At 42.3% G+C, this 13392-nt stretch overlaps 1 protein-coding gene across 1 annotated transcript in view; it reads right to left on the bottom strand.

Moving 5' to 3' along the window:
* The window catches only part of WDFY2 (WD repeat and FYVE domain containing 2), a 336435-nt gene that overhangs the window by 135760 nt on the left and 187283 nt on the right, over positions 1 to 13392 (bottom strand). The window contains exon 6 of the mRNA XM_053708379.1: positions 3390 to 3502. Within this exon, the coding sequence (XP_053564354.1) occupies positions 3390 to 3502 (113 nt within the window). The remainder of the gene's footprint in view (positions 1 to 3389; positions 3503 to 13392) is intronic.

The raw sequence follows: 13392 nt of genomic DNA, 5'->3' as shown, positions 1-13392 counted from the left end.
TTCTGTACATAATTCTAAGTAACATATACACAGAAAAATAAAATCTGAGCCCCTTACAGAGGGTTAACTCCTTCCTTGCCTAGGAGATTAACCCTTAAGTCTCCATGGTCACATCCAAAGTAGTGCCTGCCCACTGCCAGCAAACATCCTTCATAAAGTATATTGTGTACCAAATAAAGTGTAATTAGAGTCCCTAACCTCTGCAGTGCCAGCCTCCTAGCCCCAGAAGCCAAAAGGCACTTACCTGCACATCTAGCTGTCCGGCAGGAGGACAGCTCACACAGTATGAAAAGACGCCACTCCTCACAGAGACTTGTGGGAAAAAAGAAAGAATAGAGTAAACCTACTCTGGCTTTCTATACTAGGGCAGCAACATGTTAGGAGGCCCACGTCACAAGTTCCTAACTGTTTTAAAGCCACCACTACTCTACTGAAGAGATTAAAGGTGGACTACAGCTAGACCCACTCTTTGACAAGGAAAGATCAGAGTAAACCTACTCTGGCTTTCAAAAATAGGTAAAATCTTGTTAGTTTGCTTTGCTGTGGTGCTCTTTTCCTCCTCCTGCCGGCCAGGAGTGATATTCCCAACAGTAATTGATGATGTCGTGGACTCACCTTATTTTAGGAAAGAAAAGACTAACACCTTAAGTAAAGACTCCCTGAAAAATTCCTACAACAAAGAACTAATGGACCGCCATTAGTATACTCTTAAACAACATAAATAAAAAGGGTCCAATAGGGAAATATGCGCCAACTGTATGCAGGGAGCAGAGGAAATGCGCTCAAGTGAAACCTCCGATAAGGAAGAGGTTAACATAATAATAATGGATTAAGCACCATAACAAAGTGTGTCACACTGCCGCCATACCGACAACACAATCCCCATACAGTCATAGCATATATATGCAGATAGACTCTAGAGTTACTACGAAGCGACTTGCACACACCGAGTATAACTTACAGCAAAGGAACCGTTTCCTTAAAAAACCCAGATTTAAACCTGAGAAATAAGCATAGAGTACAACATCTTTATAAAAGACAAGCAATTTAAAGTCCTGAGAGCACCTAGAACTATATTAAGATTGCTCAAAAGTACTTGGTCCCATATAAAAATAAAAACAAACCCCCCTCTGCTAACTATTGATTCTACTAACAAAATGTGGTGGGATAGATAACAGCTTTTCTTGAAGACGCTGCAGACACGGACCCAAACCAAATTCTCTAGGCGAAGCCGGTTAGATATAACTGCACAACTCATAGTAATTTATTGTAACCGCTTAGGTTAACACATTGTGCAACTCATAGTAATTGATTGAAACCGCTTAGGTTACCGCAATGCTAGCAAGGCAGCTAAAAGATTAAGGCACTCCTAAATCCGCTCCGCTAACGCAATAAGGAGCCCTCATATCCTACCTTACCGGGACAGAAATTTAGGAGAAAAGCGCCTCTTTCCAAAAGGCGCAGAAAAATAAAAGGATCATAGATGAGTGCAGACATAAAATCCTGATTGTTTCAACGATCCTAACAATCATTATTGTGTGCATAAATAAGGTCTTAGTGCCCACAGCTTAGTACACATTCAGCCTTAGACGGAAATAATTATAAACAAAATCTGTCGTCAATAGGGAACCCCTGACTGTAAAGAGGCTTAGTTTCCCTATATACAATATAAATCATTAGTGAGTTTATGTAAAAGTGCGTGAGGGTATATATATATATATATATATACACATACATACATACATATATATATATATATATATATATATATATATATATATATATATATATATATATATATATATATATATATATACATACACTGACCCCATACAATATAAGCCTGGGTCTCTATGATACTTGACCTTTCAAAAAGGCTAAAGATGCGGCATTAGATTTCATTAATCTTTCACTGGATTACCCAGGAATCCTCTCCGCCACAAAATTTTCCAAAGTTTGAGGAAATGACTTCAGTAAAATACAAACCCTTTTTGAGGGTAACAGGTCCCACCGGGTCCCTGATTGTCTGTCCTCTTCATTTAACTCATAGTGCAAAGAAAAATATAATAAAGGACTTACCCTCCAGGTTCTTCTGCTGTGAAGCATTTACAGCAGGTGCAGGTCTGTCAGCCTCTTCCGGCCGCTGACAGGGACCCGAATGTAAAAGAAAGAACACTGGCTTTCTGCAAAGGGGTAGCAAAATGTTAAAAGTAAAGACTACCTCGCCGCCTTTTAACTGCTAAAAGCCACCACTACTCTTAATGAAGAGATTGACACGGACACAGCTAGACCCCAATCCTTGCTTGCAGGGAAAAGTACCCATAAAAGGAATAAATATCTTCAGACACCAACTTCGCACATCCTCCATTGACAGAGGCAAAGAGAATGACTGGGTATTATAGGTAAGGGAAGTTACACTTAACAGTTTTGCTGGGGTGCTCTTTGCCTCCTCCTGCTGGCCAGGAGTTGAATATCCCACTAGTAATTGGAATGACGTTGTGGACTCCATGTCATAGGAAAGAAAACAGGATTTAAATGGGCACAGGCAACAGAGGCTTTGAGAGGAGAAAATAAAATTTATAATAAAAAAAAATTAAACTATTTATTACAATAAAAAAAAAAGCTTTGATATGTGTGCTGTAAACTTCATTAACAGTCACCTTCATGATTAAAGGGATACTAAACCCAATTTTTTTCTTTCACGATTCAGATAGAGCAGCAATTTTAAGCAACTTTCTAATTTACTCCTATTATCAATTTTTCTTTGTTCTCTTGATAGCTTTATTTAAAAAGCAGGAATTAAAGCTTAGGAGCTGGCCCATTTTAGGTTCAGCACCGTGGATAGTGCTTGCTTATTGGTGACTACATTTAGCCAACCAATAAGCAAGTGTAACCCAGGTTCTGAACCAAAAATGGGCCCGACTCCTAATCTTTACATTCCTGCTTTTTAAATAAAGATATCAAGAGAACAAAGAACAATTTACAATAAGAATAAATTAGAAAGTGGCTTAAAATTGCATGCTCTATCTGAATCATGAAATAATTTTTTTTGGATTTAGTATTCCTTTAAGGATTCTAAAATAGTGATCTCCCCAATGTGTCGGGAAGTTGGCCACAAACTGAACTATATATAAAATACAGAGTGACTTTTACTTTAATATTTTACTTAGGGTACAGCATGTATAGTTTTTGTACAAAAGGAAGAAACTCTTAAAAACAGCAAACTGCCATGTTGAGCAATGTGCTTCAGCATTTTACTTGTTCAAAGCAAGGATATGCCTAAAACAGGAAAATTCTAGAGAATCAAAATTAAAGAATACAAAGTTGGGTAAGGATAAAGGCCCAGGGAAATGTAACTATCTATTTAATAAATGTAAGAATCAACTCACCTGTATGTCCCTTAAATGTGGTGATGAGGCTACAGCTATCTTGTTCAAGTTTAAGAATCGTAACCTGCCCCGAATGGTCACCAACAAACACATGTCTGGTCTCCACATCAAATCTATCAGGTTAATGTCAAAGAAAATTTGTATAGGAAAAACATAAAGGCAGTAAATACACAATCATTATGGGAATTAATGATTAGATATATTTAAAATTAATCTGTAAATATTAGTGTTACATTTTTTTTTTTTTTTTTTTTTAAATAAAACTGAATTTTAAAGAGATCAACACTATAATTCACAAATTTATAATTGCTGGGAAAAAAAAATATTTTATAGCAAACAGAAATTGCTATGTTGTCTGGCCACCTTCTGTTAACGTAGCATCCGAATGCCCACGTCTAGTTATATAACTGATGTGCACATAGGGGCTCTCATAAACCTCTCCTCCAATAAATGTACATTTATTCATGTCAGGTGATCATTATTACCACAGTGATCACCTGGCTATTAAAACGTATAGGGGCTTTATTTTAAAGAGGGGCTTCTGGACTTTAAAATAAGTGGTCTCTCAGCCTTTTTGATGGCAAATTATAAGTGCCTAGAAACCCTCTCCGCAAAAAAACATAAATTATGCTTTCCTGATAATTTCATTTTCTTCTGAAGGGAAGAGTCCACAGCTGCATTCATTACTTTTGGGAATTCAGAACCTGGCCACCAGGATGAGGCAAAGACACCCCAGCCAAAGGCTTAAATACCTTCCCCACTTCCCTAATCCCCCAGTCATTCTGCCAAGGGAACAAGGAACAGCAGGAGAAATATCAGGGTGAAAAAAGGTGCCAGAAGAACAAAACATTTACAGCCTCCTCAGAGATAAAAACACAGGCGGGAGCTGTTGACTCTTCCCTTCAGAAGAAAATGAAATTATCAGGTAAGCATAATTTATGTTTTTCTTCTTAAAAGGGAAGAGTCCACAGCTGCATTCATTACTTTTGGGAAAACAATACCCAAGCTAGAAGACATTGAATGCAAATAACGGGTGGGTACAAAATGCGGCCCCTCGAAAGGCACCACAGGCTGAATTACTCAACACCCAAAAAATATTTAAGTACAAACGACGCAGAGAAAAACCCGAGCCCAGGTAACTGCACATCAGTTACACCACCGGAAAAGTCGAACTAGAGACCATTCAGACCTAGTTTACGTCAGGTCCAAACAACCTCTGAAACGTCTGCCCCACGGGACACGACACCCAAGAAGGTACCCGGCTACAGATAAGGACCACATCTGCCATCCAATAGGGAACCTGAGACCAGGAAATCCAAAGGAACTTTTCCCACTCAACACCTAGAAAGCACCCCATGGTTGTCTTTACAAAGGCAACAACCAGGGAGACAAACTCCCTAGAATGCAAGGCCCAAAAAGAAGGATCCATACACAGGGAACATGTCCTCAAAAGGACTCGAGGAACCCCTCATGTCCCCCAATTCCATACCATACCCTAAGGTACTCCAGGAAATTCATGAGTCCCCTGATGCTCCATAACATATCTAGATCTGTAGGCAAGATAGTTGGAGACAGCAGGAACAGGATAAATATCCCAGTAACTAGAACAGAGCTCTCCCAGAGAAACCCAAACTGTCTAAAACAGGAACTCTCAAAGACCAGCCTCCAAAAGGAAGGCTGACCCTATCGCTAATTCAAACCTCCTAAAGGCGCGTCAAGCTAGTTAGCATCCAGAAAAAAGCAAGTAGCTGTAACGGGATACACCATCACTAAGCAAATCGCTGTGGATGGTTCCAACTGTAAACCACCAAGGTCGTACAGCACACCGAATAGCGGTTCCAAGAAGTGCCCCCTCCCGGCACCAGACGCCGGTAGAAAGAAGGAGGACATCCAAAGTCATCCTTTAAAGAAAGGGCCAACAGCAGAACGGTCAACACTGCGTAGAGTAACCAATCCCTAACCTTTCCTCTGGGATAACGGTCCCAGCCCAAAGGCTAGTCAAAAGACCGAAGACAAGAGTCCCAGACTACAGGAAAGGAGGATCAACAAGGAACAAAATCCCCTATTAGACCGCAGCTACAAACTGCATGCAACCATGAGTCAGGAGAAACATTGTGCTTGGGTACGAGACCACCTACACGCAGTCGTGGGCAAAAAAAAGGCACACTTCCCAAGGGAAGAAGTCCCCCAAAAACCTCAGCACCCATATATTGGATACACGTAGTGGAAGCCCCCACGGGAGCAAAACCCTCAGCCTCCTGCTGCAGGAATGGAGGAACCGGACACTACATCACAGCTCTCCTCCCAGGAACCTGAAACACAGGAAGGGAAAAAAAAACCTGCAAGGCAGGACCCGATACTAAGGTAATTCTGAACCCAGAGAACCTAAACCCTAATCTGTAAGAGAAGGGAATGAACAAGGGAAAAAAAACCCTACCATAGGGGCGAGACCCCTCGGCCACATTGCCAATCCAGTTGAAAAGCACCTAGAGTCTACAGGAACATCGTAAATGCACCAAGACAGGTGCCTGAGCCACAGTAACAAAGGCATCTCTCACAGAGTCCCAGCCCCTACGAAGGGGGCTCATGGGACCACAACTTCAAGCGTGATCCGAACCGTCCACATCCATCTATGGAGAGACGTGGATCAAGGCCAGGGTTCTAGACAATGGATGATGAAAAGATCCAATCTCTGAGAGAACCCTAAACTGCCTCTTCCAAGGAGGAGCACACCTCTTAAGTCTGTAGACTTTGCGATCTAGATAGCCTTAAACCCAAGAGTCACAAAGGACTCCTGAGCAATCTGAGAATCAGCACCCAGTGCAATGGATCGCTAGAAAATCTCGTAGGCAAGCGGCAACCCATGATACACACACAGGCATGGTAACATCAATACCCGAAGGAAAATGATAACCCAGGGCCCTGCTCGCCATTTCAGAGAAGTAACGCAAGGCACTGCCCATGAAACTCCAAACAGAGTATCGAGGAAAAAAGGACAACTGCCTGACCCTCAAAGGGCGGCCCTCCGTACCCAACCTCGACACCACTACTGACAAGCCCCAAGGCTAGCGTAACATCAAGAATGCAACACACCCGAACGGTAAAGACCGTAGTCCGACCGAGGGTATTAGCTGGAACAGACGACAGTTAGAGAGCTTGAAAAAGCTATTATTCAAGGAAAACTACCTTGAGCAAGCAAACGTTGGAGCTGCAACTCCCACAGAAGGAAGGAAACCCCTGCCCACCACCTCCCAGAGTAACATGATTCGGAACAGAGAAAAACATGCCCACACACCGACCAGATGATCCCCCCAAAATTGGGGAAGGATGATGCTCCGCCATCACAAGAAAGAGCGCACTAGGCTAAACAGACAGCGTCTGGAAGAACCTTGAGTGAAAACCAAATGTTAATCGCCAGAAACAGGTCATACACATCTCCCAACTTCCATTTAATGGAAATAACGGTTCTAAGTCTCCAGGGACCTGAGAACCTAGAGTCTCCTGCAAAAAGCAGAATCAAAGCCCAGGCGAGTAGCCCGAAACGACCACCGGAGAAGTTGCATATAAACCACAGGCCTCATACATCAGTTGGATCCAAGTACATAGAATAGGCCTAGAGGCATCCTCAGCACCATGAAGGTGACATGAACCCCGGTAACAGCTGAAAAAGCACCCGACCAGTACCAGCCTGGTATAAGGATGCTCTGGAACTGTTCAAGGTCCAAAAAAATTTGTCCCGAAGGATCAATAAACTAGAAACGAAAATTCTAATATTCAACAAGTACACAACTCTCAAGGGAGTGCCCACGCGACCACGAGTATCGGTTCCAGAGAAGAACATTCATAAAAACGAAATCCAACAGATCTGAGCTTAAGGAAAAAACAAATTAAACACATCCATCCGGATCACAAATAAAATGAAAGGCAGCACCCATCGGGTGAACGCCCAAGGTGAATAAGAATGACAACAGGATCAGCCGAGTAGAAGCTTCATTCACCAAAGCTCAGAAATGGAACCAAAAAACAAATAAAAAAGAAAATGAAGACAATAAAAGGAGATTGGCTCCATTCCCTAATGTCATATCCATTTTGCCATCCAACTTCTAAGGCCTTGGATCCCTCTGCCCACTAGGAATGGGATTCTCTAATATTGCCAAAACATGTCTTAAAAGAACCTGAAGGTGAGCCAGCCTATAATGGAAGGCAAAATCATCCCTTGCCAGATCTACTGGAGACCTCGGCTCCGAGATTGGGGTCCCTGAAGCCTCAGGGGCCAATGTTTCCCCAGGAGGCCGAACTGAATCGGGCGATACCATGCTCAATGAACCTAGGTTAACGGAGCACGGACAGTATTGGAGAAATACTTCACTTGGGAGATATAAAGGCGAGAGCGCCATAGAAATGGCCATGCGGAACCGTGCTGTAACCTCCGGCGGAAACAAGCCAATCTCCAGAGAAGGAGTGAAGGCCATAGGGACACCTGCGTGCGTAGCCGGGAAAGGGTCATGGGCACGCGCCTCACGGGTCAAGGAAACCTCGGAGGCGGATGGCTCAACGCACTCTAAGCTCCCAGACTCAGGAGAAGAGAGTACTCTAGAACGGCACCCAGGACATAACTGATAGGCATTAATTACACGGGCCATTTAATATTCATCACAAGACACATCCTCTGTATCGGAGGCATCCGTGTCACGCATATCAGAATCCTCCATAATCTTGGGATTAAAAAAATACAAAACTAACTGGCACACTTTGACACCCCCAATGGCTGGGGCACTCACCACCTCCTGTGAATCAGACAACCCACGAGCTAGACTCTCACGATCGCACAGTGTCAGCATACGGAAGTGAAAAAGCAACGTAACTGCACCCGTCACAAGGTGCACCGTGCCAGTCACAAAAAGGGTGCACAATCTTGAGAGATTGCGTCCTAAAAAGAAGGCCGTTACGTTCCGTAAAGGCAAGAACCATATAACAAATATGATTAAAGTCCCCCCTGTTCAATAACCGCCTTCAGGAGATATTAACCCATGATTCCTCATTTAAGATAAAAGGAGTCCCACTGGGAGTCTACCTTGCTTCTTTAACAATACATCACATATTGATATAAAATTAAACAATCTTACCAGAATCTACGCCGTAGAACAGGAACACGGCCCTTCAAGTGTGACAGATAGTAGCCTTACTTCTGACATGGACTTGAGTGAAGAAAGGTAGGCAGCGAAACTTGTCAACGCTAATTACCAAGGAGTTAATATGACTCGGGATGGGTTCGCAGGAAAACTCTTCCTGCATCTCCGGACTCTAACTTTCATCCATGCTCTCACTGAGAGGCTGACAGGATTACTTAAAACTTCAGTCCCATTGCGAAGAGTACTACCCTCCATAAAAGACTATCTCGAACTTCTGTACACTTCTCTGCCAACCTGGGGGAGGTATTTAAGCCTTTGGCTGGGGTGTTTTTGCCTCCTCCTGGTGGCCAGGTTCTGAATTCCCAAAAGTAATGAATGCAGCTGTGGACTCTTCCCTTTTAAGAAGAAAATATATATATAAAATTTTAATAAACAAGGTTGTAAAAAAAAATGGTGTGTTTTTTCTAAACTCTATAGTCAAAAAGGAGTCCTATATAAATTAGGGCCTTTTGGTATATTTATATCACTTTGATTTGCTCGTTTATTCACGTCAGTGATTGCCTGGCTATTAAAACTTTTTAGTTGGTCTGGTAATAAAAGAGTATAAGTGTAAAATGTGTTTAAATACAATTACAAAAAATAAATAATAAGTACAAATTTTAACCTCCAAGACACACACCAATTGAAAAAGCAGGGAAATTACTTGACCAAGCTTCATATATTACACAGGATTGCTTAGCATGGTGCACAAACCCATTTATAATAAGTCCTATCAAGGAAGATAACATATATAACTGGTTCAGCCAATTTACAGGGTTGTGCAGCACACTTAGTTTACAGAATTTACTTTCCAGCTGAAGATTTACAGCAAAAGCAAGGTATTTTATAGCAAAACCAAGTAGAAGAAATACTAAACCTACATTACTATGTTTAATTTACATAAATAAAATACTTTATGGTGAATAACATGAAGCTGAAGCTTAAAATATATAATTGTGTATATCAAAGACCAGCAATTAAACATGTTAAATATATATATTGTTTATATAAAAAGTTTTAATTATAGCTGCTGAAAGGGACATGGAAGAGTATGCTTTTTATTTCACTTATAGTATTACATTTACTTTGTTTCCTTGGTATCCTTTGTTGAAAAGTATGCCTAAATAGCCACAGAAGCTGCAATGAACTACTGGGAGGTAGCTGGATATTGGTGGTTACACACAACCATTCCCATTTTGTCAATAGTGCATTGCTGCTCTGGAAGCTGGCTTTAACTATGTGTTCAACCTATTTGCAGGTGTTAAAACACATAGCAATATGCAAGCAACCATTTAATAATCAAAGGATCTAACAAATTAGGGCATTTTCTTTCTGCACTGCATTGTCCCTTTAAAACCAATAATGAAACTAAGATGAAATGTACTTCAAAATGCAATGCCTAGAACATTTGTTATTTAGTAACCTAAGCAGTGACATATAGCACTGCTAGGCAATAAATACATTGCTTTCCCTATTAGATAACTAAAAAGGAAATGTATGCTTACCTGATAAATTGATTTCTTCTACGATACGACGAGACCACGGATTTCATCCTTACTTGTTGGATATTATCCTCCTGCTAACAGGAAGTGGCAAAGAGCACCACAGCAAAGCTGTATATATAGCTCCTCCCTTCCCCTCCACCCCCAGTCATTCGACCGAAGGTTTAGGAAGAGAAAGGAAAAGCTAAAAGGTGCAGAGGTGACTTAAGTTGTAAAAATAAAACTAAATATAATCTGTCTTAAAAATGACAGGGAGGGCCGTGGACTCGTCGTATCGTAGAAGAAATCAATTTATCAGGTAAGCATAAATTTCCTTTTCTTCTACAAGATACGACGAGTCCACGGATTTCATCCTTACTTGTGGGATACAATACCAAAGCTACAGGACACGGATGAAAGGGAGGGACAAGACAGAGACCTAAACGGAAGGCACCACTGCTTGAAGAACTGTTCTCCCAAAAATAGCCTCAGAAGAAGCAAAAGTATCAAATTTGGAAAAAGTATGGACGACCAAGTCGCAGCCTTACAAATCTGTTCAACAGAAGCATCGTTTTTAAAGGCCCATGTGGAAGCCACAGCCCTAGTAGAATGAGCCGTAATTCTTTCAGGATGCTGCTGTCCAGCAGTCTCTCATATGCCAGGCGGATGATACTCCTCAGCCAAAAAGAAAGAGGTAGCCGTAGCTTTCCAGAATAAACAATGAATAATGAAGATGATTGACGGAAATCCTTAGTCGCCTGCAAGTAAAACTTCAAGGCACGGACCACGTCCAGGTTATGTAACCGACGCTCCTTCTTAGAAGAAGGATTAAGACACAAGGAAGGAACAACAATTTCCTGATTAAGGTTCTTATTTGAAACAACCTTAGGAATAAATCCAGGTTTGGTACGTAAAAACCACCTTATCAGAATGAAATATAAGAGAAGGCGAATCACATTGTAATGCTGAAAGCTCAAACTCTTCGAGCAGAAGAAATAACTAAAAACAGAACTTTCCAAGATAACAATTTAATATCTATGGAATGCAGGGGTTCAAATGGAACCCCTTGAAGAACTAAATTCCAACTCCAGGGAGGAGTAATTGGTCTAAATACAGGCTTAATACTAGTTAGAGCCTGACAAAAAGACTGGACATCTGGCACATCTGCCAAACGTTTGTGAAGCAAAATTGACAAAGCAGAAATTTGTCCCTTTAAGGAACTTGCTGATAACCCTTTATCCAATCCTTCTTGGAGAAAAGACAGAATCCTAACTTTACTCCATGAGTAACCCTTGGATTCACACCAATAAAGATAATTACGCCATATCTTATGATAGATTTTTCTAGTGACAGGCTTTCGCGCCTGTATCAAAGTATCAATGACCGAATCAGAATCCTCGCTTAGATAAAATCAAGCGTTCAATCTCCAAGCAGTCAGCTGCAGAGAAGTTATATTTGGATGTTGGAAAGGACCTTGAATGAGAAGGTCCTGTCTCAAGGGAAGTTTCCACGGTGGTAGAGAGGACATGTCCACTAAATCCGCATACCAAGTCCTGCATGGCCACGCAGGCGCTATCAGGATTACTGAAGCTCTCTCCTGTTTGATTCGAGCAATCACGCGTGGAAGGAGAGGAAACGGTGGAAACACATAAGCTAGGCTGAACAACCAAGGCACCGCCAGGGCATCTATCAGTTCAGGCTGGGGATCCCTCGACCTGGATCCGTAACATGGAAGCTTGGCATTCTGACGAGATGCCATCAGATCCAGTTTCGATTTGCCCCATTGGCGAATCAATGAAGCAAACCCCTCCGGATGGAGTTCCCACTCCCCCAGATAAAAATTCTGACGACTTAGAAAATCCGCTTCCCAGTTTTCTACTCCCGGGATGTAAATTGCCGACAGATAACAAGAGTGGGCCTCCGCCCATTGGATTATCTTGGATACTTCTATCATCGCTAAGGAACTCCTCGTTCCCCCCTGATGATTGATATATGCCACAGTCGTGATGTTGTCCGACTGGAATCTGATGAATTTGGCCGAAGCCAACTGAGGCCATGCCTGAAGTGCACTGAATATTGCTCTCAGTTCCAGGATATTGATTGGAAGTAGAGACTCCACCTGAGTCCAAACACCCTGAGCCTTCAGGGAATTCCAGACTGCACCCCTAGCCCAGAAGACTGGCGTCTGTTGTCACTATCACCCACGAGGGTCTGCGGAAACATGTCCCCTGGGACAGATGATCCAGCGACAACCACCAAAGAAGAGAGTCTCTGGTCTCTTGATCCAGATTTATCTGAGGAGATAAATTCGCATAGTCCCCATTCCACTGTCCGAGCATGCACAGCTGCAGTGGTCTGAGATGAAAGCGGGCAAACGGAATGATGTCCATTGCCGCTACCATTAATCCAATGACCTCCATACACTGAGCCACTGATGGCCGAGGAATGGACTGAAGTGCTCGGCAAGTATTTAGAATCTTTGATTTTCTGACCTCTGTCAGAAATATTTTCATGTCTACCGAATCTATAAGAGTCCCCAAGAAGGGAACCCTTATCCGTGGAACTAGTGAACTCTTTTCTATGTTCACTTTCCAACCGTGAGTTCTCAGGAAAGACAATACTATGTCCGTGTGAGATTTTGTCAAATGATAATTGGACGTCTGAATCAGAATATCATCCAGATAAGGCGCCACTGCTATGCCCCATGGTCTGAGAACCGCTAGAAGAGACCCTAGAACCTTTGTGAAGATTCTGGGTGCTGTGGCCAACCCGAAGGGAAGAGCCACGAACTGATGTTTGTCCAGGAAGGCAAATCTTAGAAACTGATGATGATCCTTGTGGATAGGGATATGAAGGTAAGCATCCTTCAAGTCCACGGTAGTCATATATTAACCCTCCTGGATCATTGGTAAGATTGTTCGTATAGTCTCCATCTTGAATGATGGAACTCTGAGAAACTTGTTTAGATACTTGAAATCTAAAGTGCGTCTAAAAATTCCCTCTTTTTTGGGAACCCCGAAAAGATTTGAGTAAAACCCCTGTCCCTGTTCCGGTTTTGGAACGGGACAAATTACTCCCAGCTAGAGAGGTCTTTTACACAGCGCTCTCTTTTTATCTGGTCTACAGATAATCGTGAAAGGTGAAATCTCCCTCTTGGGAGAAAATCCCTGAATTCCAGTTGTTACCCATGGGTCACGATTTCCAGCGCCCAGGGATCCTGAAAATCTCTTGCCCAAGCCTGAGCAAAGAAAGAAAGTCTGCCCACTACTAGATCCGGTCCCAGATCGGGGGCCGCCCCTTCATGCTGTCTTTGTAGCAGCAGCGGGCTTCTTGGATTGTTTATCTTTATTC

The sequence above is a fragment of the Bombina bombina genome, chromosome 3 (assembly GCF_027579735.1).
Source record: "Bombina bombina isolate aBomBom1 chromosome 3, aBomBom1.pri, whole genome shotgun sequence".
Taxonomy (NCBI): Eukaryota; Metazoa; Chordata; class Amphibia; order Anura; family Bombinatoridae; genus Bombina; species Bombina bombina.
Note: the sequence above shows the minus strand (reverse complement) of the source record. Positions and strands in the feature narration are given on the sequence as shown.